Source organism: Histoplasma capsulatum, assembly GCF_000150115.1.
Source record: "Histoplasma capsulatum G186AR genomic scaffold supercont2.10, whole genome shotgun sequence".
Classification (NCBI taxonomy): domain Eukaryota; kingdom Fungi; phylum Ascomycota; class Eurotiomycetes; order Onygenales; family Ajellomycetaceae; genus Histoplasma; species Histoplasma capsulatum.
In genome coordinates this window covers 1,095,896-1,110,145 of record NW_025544810.1, presented here as the reverse complement: position 1 = coordinate 1,110,145, position 14,250 = coordinate 1,095,896, and the positions used below count along the sequence as shown (strand labels likewise).

Sequence of the window (14,250 nt, the reverse complement as noted above, 5' to 3'; positions counted from 1 at the left end):
CGTATTCGCATTACAATGGAGAAAGAAGAAAAAATAGCCGAATTTGAGGTTACAGCATATGAAAGACAATAGTTAATGATCAAGCCTGGCGACTGACTTCTCTGCGGACCAGAAAATCCCTCATATATAAAGTGGAGGTGCACCCCTTGTTTATTTGTTGACTTCTGAATTGCCAGAGCTGGGGCCACGACGACTGCAGGGCAAGGCCAGAAAGCACAGCTAGAGAGCTCGGAGGTTTGCGGGAATCGTCACTACCAGAAAATGGAACATCGGCTGTGGGTTGCGGGCATACAGTTGAACGTGGTTAATAAAAAGTTGAACATGGTTAATTTTTCGGGCTGGAATAACCTTCGGCGTGGTTTTGACTATAAACCATGTCAACCCCCCCATTAAAACTACACGTGCTAGCCATATCTCCCACATATCTCCCACACATCTTTGAATGCATCAGACACAGTGATTTTATCATATTTCTCAGAGCTCTATTTCTCAGCTAACCTGAATTCTAACTCATAACTGCTTTTCAGATGTTGAAGAGTCTCAGATTTTGAAGTAGGACTAAATAAGAGCTGATTAGTAATATACAGAGAGGGTGTGTAAAAGATGCTTAGTGTGTATACATTTTAGTGACAGAGTGAGGACTGAGCATGGTTTATTTTTCAGACCCACTTTTTTTAAACCACGTCCAACTTTTAATAAACCACGTTCAACTGTAACCCGGTGGGTTGCGACTCACCGCTCCATTCTCGCAGCTTACATAAACGACGGCGGCATGGAGTTTGCAATGGTGAAGAGAGTGTGTCCTTTTTTTTTTTTTTTTCCCTGTTCGTTGTTGTTTTTTGTTCTGTGTGGCTGCCTGCAACAATACGGATCAAAGTCTGCACACCCCGCGGCAACCTAGGATTGAGAGGCCCATTTTTTTTAGCAGGAGCTGAACAAACGAATAGGAAAGGGGAGAAGTGAAGCATATCTCAGCAGAGGTGATACTGGCTGCAGCTTTGCTCCTGTTGATCGTCGCCTCGGCATCCTGCATAGCAGCTGCAAGTGCTACATATGCCGATTATTGAGAGGGAATGTTCAAGAGATGCCAGTTCCAGCATGGGCCTGTATTTCGAATCGAGAAACTCCTACAGATGCTTGCTGCCAGACTTTCCTGCATATACACCAGCATTATCGAGACTGAGTTTGCGTTAACGGGACATTGTTGCTTTCCCACTGCCACGTCAATAATATGTCCCAAAAAATATTACCCATAATTCATTGATGATCCCACCCATTATTTTTCTCCTCGTTTTCAAGTATCTCCTCGTCTGGGAACGAGCATATTTTAGTGTACCTCATTTCTGCGGGCTGTTTCGGTCTTCTTACTGGTGAAGCAGGGCGAAAACAGGCGCATCAATTAGTCATATATAGGAGGCGGATTGAAGACCCTTCGGGGCCTCGAGAACTGGAGGAGGGGCAAGGAAGCCAAAGAAGGCAAGGGAACCGTGAAATGATAAAGTTCTCAATTTCCAGGGCGCATCGAGCTAGGGCACACCGTTTTGCGGGCTGGCTGGAGACATGGTCCAGTTCAGTCTGGATTTTATTTGCTGCTGGCCTGTTATTCGTAAATCCTGCGTAGTCAATGGTTTGTTTTTTGGTTCTTCAGGGTTTCACTGTAGGCTGGAGTAGCTTTGGGCATTCAGTGGTGGCGGCGGCTCGGCGGCGCTATTCGCTCCCGCACAAACCTCGTCACGCACAAAAACTGGGCTGTTGTCCCACTCCCGCCCGTATTTTTTCCCTCACCCTCCTCCACCACCAACTCAACAACACCCGCACAACACTGTACAGCAGCTGTTTCAAACTCCTATCCCTCGATTCGTTCAGTCTGTGCCGACTGCATGTGTGTTTATACATATAAATATATAAATATACTCGTCTAGCCCATCGCCCGCTCCCGATCGTCTTGCTAAGTCAAGTGTCTGCTCGAAATGTGAGTTTCCCTCAAAGCCGTTCCCTTCTACGAGTCTACGACGGGCTCCCGTCTTGTGGCACGCGTAAAACAAGTCCGTGTGACTGCGTGCTGTTCATGATGCTATGATTTCTCCCCCGTTGCACTGCGTTCTGCTGCCGCTCCTCTTTCTGAAGAGTCTGCCATGCTAACGGAATACGTGCAATTCACTCCAGCCCTATCTTTGCCCACCCCAGACCAATTTTTTCCTCAGGAGAACCCACACCTTTGGGACGAACACCCCAAAGGTATCTTGCCCACAACGGCTTCCGAAGCCACCGAGCCTTCTTTACGTCCTCCCTTTCCCCTCCAACCTTTCAGCAGCGTTTCCATCTTCTTAACGCACTGGGCTCTCTGCCAAGCAGCTCTCCGGCTCCCGTCGTTTGTGTTCGTTGATCCCTCAGCGCACAACCTCCTCGTTCGCCAGAACATTAAGCTGCCGCATAGGACTTCTCTACAGGTTCTTCCTCTTCAGGAGGAGGAGTCGAGGAGGCTAGGTCCAGTCAATTTCGATTGTGTTGAGACATTCCGACCGCCCTAACACCAATTATTCATCATCATCTGTTAAAATATCCATCAATCCATCGTAAGGGAAAGAAGAGTTTATTTGTATACACACAAATATATATCTAACCCTTGGCATCCTACAACCCACCAAATACCCACTACCAACTCGACATCTCGCCTTTTGGATGGTTATGGCCCCTTTTGCCTTCGTACCCCATGATATATATGTGAGCCGAAATTACCCTGACGATAGTAATAATTACAAGACTTCCAGCAATCATGGCGGGTTCGATTTGTTTCAAGCCCGAGAAGCATCCAAGGATCTGATCTTCGAGATCCTGAAGGAGAAAGTCGCAAAGATTGATATTCACAATTGCCACCCTGGCGAGGAGGACCCTTTTTATATTGCGGATTTGGGTCAGGTTTACCGCCAGCATGTCCGTTGGAAGAAGAATTTAGGACGCGTGAAGCCTTTTTATGGTATGTTTCGTCATTTTTTTTTCGTACTGTGTTTCATTTATTCGAAACCACAGGATCCTGACGAATTTCATTCCCAGCTGTCAAATGCAACCCTGACCCTCAAGTCTTGCGTCTCATGGCGAACCTGGGCAATGGTTTCGATTGTGCGTCGAAAGCAGAGATCGATTGTGCTCTTGGTGCTGGTGTCGACCCGAGCCGCATCATTTATGCGCAGCCGTGCAAAACAAAGTCCTATCTCCGCTACGCTTCCCAGGTGGGTGTCAAGCAGATGACATTTGACAATTCTGATGAATTGTACAAGATCAAGGAAATGTGCCCCGAAGCAGAACTGTATCTCCGCATTTTGACGGATGACTCCGCCAGTCTGTGCCGCTTGAGCATGAAATTCGGAGCTTCCCTTTCCATTACGCGCTCTTTGCTTGAGCTAGCCAAGGAACTCAAGCTCAATGTCATTGGTGTCAGCTTCCACGTCGGGTCAGGAGCCGAGGACCCTAGGTCATTTGTCAAGGCTGTGGAGGATTCCCGCTACGTATTTGACCAGGCTGCTGAAGTTGGATTCGATCTCAAAGTCCTGGATGTCGGTGGGGGATTTTCTGAAGATACCTTTGAGCGCTTTGCAGCTACCCTCGGTGACGCTCTTGATGAGCATTTCCCTCCCCATATCCGCGTGATCGCTGAGCCTGGACGCTACTATGTTGCTTCAGCGTTCACACTGGCTGCCAACGTGATTGCACGCCGCGACGTCAGTCTGGAAATGTCTGACTCCGAATCCACGAGCAGCGCCACCGAGGCCTACATGATCTACCTGAACGATGGTGTCTACGGCAACTTCTCTAACATCATTTTTGATCACCAGCATCCAGTGCCGCAGATCCTGACAATGGAAAGCCCAGTCTGCACACCCATCGAGTATTCAATCTGGGGTCCGACTTGTGATGGTATTGATCTAATCACAGAACGCATCACCCTCCCGGGAGCCCTGGACGTCGGCAACTGGCTCTATTTCGAAAACATGGGCGCGTACACTAAATGCAGCGCAACGTGCTTCAATGGGTTCACCGACAAACACGAAGTCATTTACATCTCTACTGAACCGAGTGCTACTGCTTTACTGGGGTACTCAGACTGACTTTCAGAACAGTGTATCGGCTAATCGAACTAAGAAAAATTAAGTGAAAGAAGGCGGAAACAAGCACTGTGGAGCGGGAGTCGCTACTCTTGCTTTCTTATATTCTACCATGGGGAACTGAGCATTTTTTTGTGGGGAAAGCCTCTAACTAAAATCAATATTTCATATATTTCTATTTAAAAACAGACTTAACCTTTTGATTCTTCCCAACTATCTTGATATTTTTTCCTGTTAGATCTCTGGACGATATACTTTGTTTTTTGCTTGTTTTATTCTTGTTCCATCCAAACCATTTACTTTTTTTCTTTAAATAATCATAGTTAAGTTTCAGGTACAGAGAAAAAATGGAGTTTCGCATTCTATTTATATTTTCCTTTTTGCTTTTTCCGTTTACCCTGCCCGCATCCTTTATGCCTTCTATAGAAATAATTGCGTCTCAAGCACGGATAATATACTATTCACGGGAGAAGCTCACCACAGAAGCAAATAGTGGCTAACTGATCACATTCTTCCAAATCTATTACACTAACGATTTTACTTACAAAGTGTTGGGGGTTTGGATTAGTTCGTCCCCGTTCCCCCTACTGTCAACATGGCGCTGGTGGTGATCGAGCGCTTTTGCCCCAGTGGCCTAACACAAAGCTATTTATATGATTTATTTTAACAAACATCCAAAGAAATAGAACATCCACTTAAAAGTGGTTTTCTTTTCCACCATCTAACGAGCAAACTTTTCGGGAGGGTGATGGAAGCACAATGACTTTGCACATTTTCTTCCCGCCGCCCGTTACTTTCCTCCTACCACCAGGGTTTTTAACGAACTACACAATTCCCAATTCAGAAACGCTTGCCATACTGATTTGCATCCACGTTTCAATTCTTCATGGTATATCGTAAGGTACTTAGAGAGATATGTGGGCTCGTTGCAAATTGGTATTCCTGTCGCGCACTGATTCTCTCAGAACTTTATCCCGCGATAAAGCTTCGTTTTCTCACTCCTTCTAAACGACCCACGCAGCAAGCTGAAATTTTACGGAATGGGGGATGGCGCGTTGGAACGCCCACACATATATATCAGAAAGTAGATGCTGTGATACAATAGCGAGGGCGGCCAATTGGGTGGGAATGGGGGACAAAACTCAACTACATAATCTCATTAGGGAAGAGTAAGATGTTGTAAAAATGAATAATAAGGATGCATCCTTCATTTGATGTTTGATAAATTTTGTAAGTGTATATCAGACTTTCCCCCGTTTACCCTTGTCCCTGTTTTGTCTATCCAAACTTCTATGAAATCCAGCTGCTTTTGGCTTCCAACATATAGATAATTATATACGAAAAATATATACAATAGATGCAATAATATGCTTGAGATCGCTTCTCGTTGTATGTATGTACATACATCAGGTAAACTTTCATATCTTGTCACCCCTCCCTGCCCCTTGTCAACCTGTACATCAACGCATCAAGCAAGCCGCTCCACCTTTGTCACTCCCCGCCTATTTTCTGCAGAGTCACCTGCGACCTCCAACAGCCCTTCACTCTCTAGTTTCCGCGTCCACTTATGAGATTCACCTCTGGCAAGGATGAGTGTCATAGATGCAATTATGGCGCTTTCGGGAGGTACCGTTCTTGCGCCTTCTTTACTAGTGCTAGAAGCATTGCCTATGGAAGCCGGAGAGCGAGTATACGTCCATCGGCCAAACGCCCAGTTAAGGATGTAATTCTGCGTCTTGATGGTGGCTGTTCCTCTCTCAGGTGCGACAACTCCATCAACATTTCCATTTCCTTCGTCCCTTATGGGTGCTGGTGTCGGTTTTGGTGTAGGCGCCTGAGCCTTTTCTCCTGACGAGTCTTCCGGAGGTGAATCAGCCGGGAATTGGATAATGCCTTTTATCCTGTAGACCTCATCCTTGGGCGCGGATAAGAGGAGCGTAGTAAATGCCTCCGTATTGACAGTGTCGGACGGCTGAGAGCTGGTAAGCGAAACCGAGAGCACGTCCACCTCGGACTGATGCTCATTTTCCCGAGGCTCACCAAGCCCATGACTATGCTCTTGCACATAAGCCTCCTTAGCCGCCGTATTATCAATTCCGTTCAACAACACAAGATCCAATGAAGCATGTCCGCGATCAGATATCTCCTTGGCCAGCAACGCCCCATCAATTCCCAACAAGACGTCCTTGTCCACGAAACCCTTTGCAGACTTTACCCAGGCCGTATCAAGCTCCAGATCTGCCACGCGGTCTAAACACACATCAAACCGGTCCTCCGGTACGTCCTCCCATTTATTGAAAATGATCAGATCCGTGTACTTCGCCTGCAACTTCGCCGTGTATGAGGTGTCATCGTAGCCTTCCCAGTTCTCCACGTCTATCACGCTGATGACCCCATCTAATACGAATTTGCCATCGTTCTCACGCGAGATTCGGTTCACTTCCATTGCTAACGTGGCGGGGAATGCGCTGCCGCTCGTCTCGATGACGATGCGGTCTGGATTTACTTCATCGCAGAGTTGGAGGAGGGCGTCGCCCAGTTGTCCCACGAGGTTGCAGCAGATGCATCCGTTGAGAAGCTCGCGGACGCCGGAAATGGAGTTCGCAGACGCTAATTGAGAGTCCACGGCCAGATCCCCAAACTCGTTTTTTAGAAGAGCTAGCCGGTAGTCTGGGGGTACTTGGCGGATCAGATTAAGGATGATTGTTGTTTTGCCCGCGCCGAGAAAGCCGGTGATTATGGTGACCGGAATGGGAGGCGACATTGCTGTTACTGCTGTTCGGAATTGAGATGGAAGAGGGCATTACCCGTGTTTCGCAATCGAATTGCCGGCCATAGCAGTTTGATTGACAACTTGAATTTTCAACGTAAACATAGATTTCATGAGATGATGTCATGGACTCTCCTTGCCACTCGCGCAATCGAGCTGAGTCAGCAGACGATTATTGTTTCTCTTCCACGCCTCCAAAATGTAAAGCGCCTTCAAGGGTTCACTCAACCAGCTATAAGATGCCAAATTGGGTTAATGTACAGAGTAAGTGAATCAAAATCATTCTTGAAACCAGATCGACTGTTCTAAACTCAAATAATATGATGTGGTTCTTCATCCAACCTTTTCAAACCATGCCAGGTTTTCAGTTCAAACTATTTCATATTTGCAACAGACAATAATCTGATGAATTAGTTGCCTTTTTTAAACCATTCCCGAGCTTGTGGAATTGTCATGGCATGAACCCGGTCTTTCTCAAATCTTGAGCTTTTCGTCCTCGCCATGGTGGATGAAGACCGGAACGAAACCACAAATACTGTACTAGGACCCATTTGACTTCTCATTAACTCAAGTTTTGCACGATTTTCTAGTGCTTTTAGAGCGATCATGTTGATTTCATTTACCTGTGCCATGATGTATGGAGAAACGTAGTAATGAGTACACCGGCGATTGAAGGAAACCGCCTTTCTTTAATTCTGCTATAGCCAGGACCACATCTGTGCAATACTTCGTAATTCGGATATGCTGGAGGCGTTTTTCCTCAGAATATATTTGTGTCTAGCTGACCTTTCGGTTATAAAATGATATGTTCCCTGGCGCTTCTCTTTTTTCGCTTCCTGTCTATGTTCATACCTCTGAAGAGCAGACTCAGCGGAAAGTACCCTCCGCTCTAATCAAAGAATATTATTTGCTCATGCTCTCCTTGTTCCAAAAATAAGGAAATCCCGCGTTTTAGAGAATCAATTCGGCCTATGCTTTTCATTCAGTAGAGACTCGATATGTCCACTGAGCCAATATCTCCTCAATGCCTCTACCGGGACATTTTTCGCACCATCAACCAAACCCAGGCAATTCTCCGCTCCACAAGAGCAGTGAAACGGCTGCGCCATCTCCCACTCGGTGCTTGGGTAGAAAAAACGCAGTTCTTCTCCGGCCGGAATGTCCCTCGTGCTCCAGACCTCAATTGCACCGGCAACAGGTTCTTCCAACCCGACGTCAGGTGAAGAAAGCGTGGACGTTACGAAGCGGACATTTGGGTCACACGAATGGTTGCAGTACAGTAGATCCGAGTTCAGTCTGATATGATGCGTTGCCGAGATTTGAACGGTGGAGTAATCCTTCTCTGAGGCGAGAGTGGTGGACGTGTTTTCCGCGATGAGCGAATTGGCCGGGATATCCATGCTGGCAACTGCAGTGAGGTTGAAAGAGGGTCCTGTAGAAGCATCTGAGTTCGAGGCGAGAGCAGGTGAAGACCGGACTGCGATGGTATCTGGATGTGATGGCTGCCTCCATGTCTGCTTTACAGGTTGAGCCTTAGGCGTTCCCTGGAGCTGTTTCGTTGTCGTAACCGCCATGGTCCTTTTATAGGGGTGGTTTCAGCGGAAATGTATTGTGAAGATAGTTATGGAAGTATTTGAAGTTTGATAGGATATGATAGGGAACGACACCTGTCATCAGAATTTATTGATGTTGTTTTGATGTCAGGCTTTGCATTTCGTTCCAAGCGTAGGAAGGGGGAAGTTCGGATTTTCACAAGCCTTTCTGGCCATTTACGAACTCTTTTATAATCCCTTTTTTTTTTTTTTTTTTTTTTTTCCAGAAAGCTGAGAAATAGTTCAACTTGCTTGGTCAAATCGGCGATTTAGACCTGACCCGAGTTCGGGGCAAAGGATATTAAGTTTCCTGTTTCCACATTTGGAAATTTGCCTTAATGACATATGTTCAGGGTAAACCCGGACGTAGGGAACATAAGAAGGATTTTGGCCTGCGAGTTTCCCTCCCTTGAGGGATTAAAGACAAATCTCAATATTTTCGCACTTTCAGAACATCTAAGACGCAGATACTACTTCCTTAGCTTTAATTGTCCAAGTGCTCGGATTTAAGTTTTGATTGGCAACTAACTGAGGGCAGCGGCGGAGGGCTCGCCCCATGGTTTTCATCAAGATACTCAGGGTGGGTCGAGTTTTCATTGGAGGGGTAAAGTACAGTGCAACTCGGTAATCCACAACAACCTTCAAATCTCTCACATTCCTCATGCTGACCGTGGGGCTTGGAGTTTATCCGGGGTACTCCAGGTTGAATGGGTAGAGCAGAATTTTTCTAAATAGATGACGACAAAAAAGTTTAAAATTTGACTTGAAGGGGGAAAATCCCACAGATTAATGAGACAATAATCTCAGATTAACAAGTCATCAAGTAGAATCTATACTGAGCTATGATAATGCAGATAACATAACGACGAAGGTAAGAGAAACAATCGAAAAACTGAGGCGCAGGCATTAGACAATGCTGAAACTCGCGAGGTTAAATTGGATGATTGCAATCCAGCAAGCTTCTAACTTTATGATGCTCTTGCATGTGATGTTGGAATCGCATCAAAAACGAGTTGGATTCGCCAGTCCTCATCTAGAATTTCGGATCGATATTGTTCTTGGATTAGGGCTAGCAACCGGGTGGTCCAGATGTTGATATCCGCAGGGTTAACCTCAAAAAATGCAGAGGGCGGAGGCACAATGCCTGATGTGACGTATCCATCTATTTTTAATAGTTCTTTATTTGGTATTGACGCTTCATCATCTTGCTTCGTCCAGGAAAGAGCGAGTCCATGGAGTGCAGATGCACTTGGTATCACCTCCAATGGTAGCTGATTTGTTAGTATACGTCTACTCTTGAAGCCGATTTGTGTTGGCCAATTTTGGCGCATCAAATATTCCCTAGCATCTTCTGAACCCATTTTGGACGGCGAAAATGTTATCTCATGTCTGGGAAATTCCAGCTCTGGCAACTGATTGACTAAATGGGCTTTGGCTCTCCGGTATCGATTTTGATGTGGAGAACCTTGTGATATTTTAGCATTATTGGCTCCCACCCATGGATGTAAGGCCGACTGAGTTGAGACTTGCTGTTGCTGTTGCTGCTGTTGCTGCTGCTGTTGCTGTCTTTTCCTGTGAAGTTGGATAGCGGTTTTCTTCCGGTATTCGAAATCTAGTGCCCCAGCTACCATTTCGTGTGACGGAGAAGTTAGACGATTGTCAGTCGACCCATGAATCCGATAATCCGGATCATCATCCTCCTCTTGGGAAATCGCTAATGGCTGAGCGTGGCTCTTTGCGTTAGTATGAGCAGAGTTCAGATGGATACCTAGGGCATTTAGTGATGTATGTGGTGATAGCCCTGCTGAAAAATCTCCATGACTCCGGCTCGTGGCAGCAGCATTGTCCTCTTTACCAAAGCGCCCTGCAATATCAGTTTCTGTAAGTTCATTTCCATCGGGTTCGCTTTGTTGTAGTATCCCCACAACTTGGCTTTCCTCAGTAGAAGGACTAGGGGCATCTCGGCAATTTCTTATCCAGGCATCCAGGCTGCCCAGCACTCCCGGTGACTTCCTTTGTTTGCTTTTATGGCTAGCTGAGAGTTGGGGTACATTGCACAGTTCGCTCATCTGTGGCTTTCTAACATCTGTCGAAGATTTGTCGTAGTCGCCTTCGACCAAACGCGTCTCAAGTGTTCGTGTAGAAAGGGGTATGGGGTATGGGGGGCCAGCAAGCACAGAATTCGCCTCACAATTTTTTATCCTTTTTTCATCTAACCGAGAACGCCCATCTTCATACGCAGGGGTGAGTAGTTGAGAATTTAAGTCACGGGACTGTGTGTCTTCCTTCCGGGGTGTTACAGGTTGCCCTTTGGCAAGCATCCATGGGTTGGTCAGTAGTGAACTATTCAAAAGGCTGAGGTTGCTTTCGGCCGCTCGTGGACAGGCGCTAGTGTCGACAAAACTTCCTGCTGACATATTGTCTTTCTTCGCCTCTGATGGGCTGGCACAAATGCGTTCTATGGAATGGCAATCTTTGGTCGCAGAGCTCGAGATATGCCGAAATAATGGAGATTCCTCGACTTCGTGGTCACGTTGATTGTTAGCCGACCGCTTGTCAAGCGGTCGTATCATCCGAGAGGATGACGGTTGGTTTTCGATTTGACAATTCCTCTGATGTGTATGTCTCGGCTTGATTTCGCCATATACGGCTTTGAATATATTTCCTGCAATGGACATCACCAGTTTCGAATCTTCAAAAAGGACATCATTTTTCAATGGCTCGACATTCACATCGTAGATGCCGGGACGGCAATGTAGATGTATAAAACAGAACGGATCCACTGGTGGTGTTCGGCCGCTATCGCAAAGGGATCCAGAACGAATATGGGATTTGAACAGTTCAGCTAGCTCCTTCGCAACGCCATTGGATGTTGACATAGGCCGTCTGTCAATGGAAACATACTGGCCAGCATAATTAATTGAAGAGAAGTCTGACGAATTAGCCACGCGGATCATCGGTGACAGAACAAGACATCACTCACCAGAACAAGGTTTAGGGATTGTAGCGACAAGTCGGATCACTGGATGAATGCTTTCACTTCTTTCCACAGATCCTGGCAAGGAATCATCTCTCTCATCTTGAATTTGCGGCCACGTTATTGTTGTGCATTGCGAAATTGCTTCTGCACCAATAACTCTTAACATAGCAGTGGAAACTGTTGGATGTTTGTTGGACGCATATATCCAGCTAGAATCATGTTTGCTCTTTAGGATTTTAAATGAGAGTCGAATTTCAGGGCGAGAGAGCACGTATGCATTCAAAACCTTCTTCATTCGGTTGAGTGTTTTGGAAGCACTCTTCAGCGCTCTCTGTTTCCGAACAGGAACAAATCTCAAGAACTCATATACACGAACGGTCGTGCCTGTTGGATGAGAAGCTTTGGTACAGCTGAATGCATAGTCAGAACTGATCTACAAGAATACTTGAAGTATCTTTTGTTGGAAGCAGAGCAGACCTAATAAGTAGCCCGGTACGATCGTATTTCAAAGTTTCCCCAACCAACTCTCCTGATACCCTTGTCGTTATTGCTATGTTACCGCACATCTCAGCAGCACTCGCGAGAGCCTCTCCTCGGAAACCCAAAGTGCTTCCACCGATATTTTCCAAATCATCAATACTTCGAAGTTTGCTAGTACAGCTACGTTTGCAAACCAGAGGACGATCATTCGGATGGATGCCAGTGCCATTGTCCTTGACTTGAATGGTATCGAGTGTGTTAGCTGCCACCTCAACTGAGATGCAGGTGGCTCCAGCATCAAGGCTGTTATCGATAAGCTCTTTTGCAAGGGCGCATGGGTCGGAGAGCACAGAGTTTGACCTTACTGCCCTGATAGTATCTGGAGGAAGTTGTGCAATCGACATTGTCCACTCTCATCGCTAGTTAAGACAATACATGGAATGGCTTAGGATGCCGTGCCCATACAGCACTTCAACTACCATGTATCAATTGTCAAAATTGTCGAAAATAAACATTTTATGGATTATAATACCGCTCCAGGATCCTATAAATATCTTGTCACAATGGTGAAAGAGGTTAGATTAGAGTTAGATAGTGTTATAGAGTTTATCACGTGCGGTGGAGTGCCCAACACAGTTAAGTTGTTTGGTTCTGTGGGATGGTTAATCTTCTCATTGTGCGATCGCTAGCTAACTATATAGGGGTAATCACGTGCGGTGGAGGGCCACCTGGGCAACTAGTGCCCAACACCCCCCCACGCGCCAACATGCGTGATGTGTTCCTACAAATATTCCATGCTAGCTATCTTAACCTAGATCATCTCAAAAACATGCTACATACAGAAATTTAATCATTCTCACTGTTGTCAGTGAAAAGTCCTAGTAATTTAATGAAACATCTAAATATCACTGTGCTCAGAGATTTGATTAATTCATCTGCTATTATATTCTCAGTGAAAATATGATTAATTGAAATAATGTCTTTATTCAGTTATATGTGAGAATAGTGGAAGTGAGTGTTGATATATTTGCTGTGTGCTGTGATTGCAGTAATAATAGCTAAATTAATCAAATTTTTATTATCTGTTCTGATGAATAAGAGATTCTTTGCTGTAATAAATTCTAGTTTTATTATTATATTGTGTAATTATATTACTTTACATACTGTTTTACTGAGTGCCATATATTCTGTTTCATTTAAACTTAAAGAAATATAAGATTGTTTGAATGAATACTATAAAATTGATGTATCTGTTAATTTGAATATAAAATCTGAAATAGATTTGTGTTTACTATTCAACAGTTCTGCTCAATCTGAATCTGTATAATCTATCAGTAAATATAATGTATTGAGAAATTCATTAATTTTATTTTTAAGATCTTTGTATAAAATATCTAGATTGCTTATTTCTTTTAGATATTGTATGATATAGAGAAGAGTTTTTTATATTTTAAATATAGATACAGTATTCTTCTGCACTAGTAGAGATACTGTTTGTATAATATCTGAGTGTAATTTAACTGTCAGATACTGTAAGTACTCTACTCTGTATTAATATTATTCTTTAATAAATTCTTCTTCTTATTCTGATACAGAGACATCATCTATTTTCATTCTTTTAAATATTGATATAGAGATAGAGATGATATTATCTAGACAGAAATCTTGCACTAAATAATTAATATAGTGTCTCAATATCAATTTTATAATATCATCAGAGTGATATTCAATCTTCATATTCAAGTATTTTAAAGATTCTTTCAAATCTTTTATTTCTAATTTATTGATGAGAGTATTAACTAGTCAATTGACATCTGCTGAATCTTCTGCTATAATATAAAGATTATTTATATAGATTGTTATATAAAGATGATTGTGAAATATATGATATTATAGAGTAGAATTATAGAAGCTAGATTTGAAATCATTTTTATGAAGTAATATTATAAGAAAATTGTATCAAATTTTAGCAGTGAGGTTCAATCAGTATAGAGAGTCTACAATAATACAAACTATTGTATATAAAGTCTTCATCTCAAATCTAATAGATTGCTGTATATAAATCATTTTATCAAATCAGTCATACAGATAAATTATAACTATATTAATCTGATACAAAATTTAATCTCATTTCACTACTACTGTGAATATTATATAATTAGTAGTGTTATTGACAATAGATATATATATATTTCTTCATATACACTCTTTTTTAATCAATTACTGCATACTATTTATTGAGATTTTTATAATATATTATTAGAATCTATATTGAGATTCTGAGAATAATCTTTTTTAATATAAACTCAGCAGCTGAGAGCCACT

General features: G+C 43.8%; 5 protein-coding genes across 5 annotated transcripts; 2 read left to right on the top strand and 3 right to left on the bottom strand.

The window, feature by feature from the left end:
• Positions 1 to 2,135: 2,135 nt before the first annotated feature.
• On the top strand, positions 2,136 to 2,531 carry HCBG_07024 (uncharacterized protein; the record flags this gene model as incomplete). Its single annotated transcript, XM_045434073.1, has 1 exon — positions 2,136 to 2,531. The coding sequence occupies one exon, from the start codon at positions 2,136 to 2,138 to the stop codon at positions 2,529 to 2,531; it is 396 nt and encodes a 131-aa protein (XP_045285554.1).
• A 157-nt stretch (positions 2,532 to 2,688) lies between these two features.
• HCBG_07023 (ornithine decarboxylase) lies at positions 2,689 to 4,106 on the top strand (the record flags this gene model as incomplete). The annotated part of the gene is made up of 2 exons (XM_045434072.1): positions 2,689 to 2,977; positions 3,055 to 4,106. 2 exons carry the CDS (start codon positions 2,689 to 2,691, stop codon positions 4,104 to 4,106), a joined length of 1,341 nt encoding a protein of 446 aa, XP_045285553.1.
• Positions 4,107 to 5,282: 1,176 nt separating this feature from the next.
• HCBG_07022 (CobW domain-containing protein) lies at positions 5,283 to 6,931 on the bottom strand (the record flags this gene model as incomplete). Its single annotated transcript, XM_045434071.1, has 1 exon — positions 5,283 to 6,931. The coding sequence occupies one exon, from the start codon at positions 6,865 to 6,867 to the stop codon at positions 5,572 to 5,574; it is 1,296 nt and encodes a 431-aa protein (XP_045285552.1).
• A 773-nt stretch (positions 6,932 to 7,704) lies between these two features.
• HCBG_07021 (uncharacterized protein) lies at positions 7,705 to 8,560 on the bottom strand (the record flags this gene model as incomplete). Its single annotated transcript, XM_045434070.1, has 1 exon — positions 7,705 to 8,560. The coding sequence occupies one exon, from the start codon at positions 8,445 to 8,447 to the stop codon at positions 7,833 to 7,835; it is 615 nt and encodes a 204-aa protein (XP_045285551.1).
• Positions 8,561 to 9,433: 873 nt separating this feature from the next.
• Positions 9,434 to 12,329, bottom strand: HCBG_07020 (DNA mismatch repair protein mutL; the record flags this gene model as incomplete). The annotated part of the gene is made up of 3 exons (XM_045434069.1): positions 9,434 to 11,397; positions 11,449 to 11,855; positions 11,971 to 12,329. The coding sequence occupies 3 exons, from the start codon at positions 12,327 to 12,329 to the stop codon at positions 9,434 to 9,436; spliced, it is 2,730 nt and encodes a 909-aa protein (XP_045285550.1).
• Between the last annotated feature and the right edge of the window lie 1,921 nt (positions 12,330 to 14,250).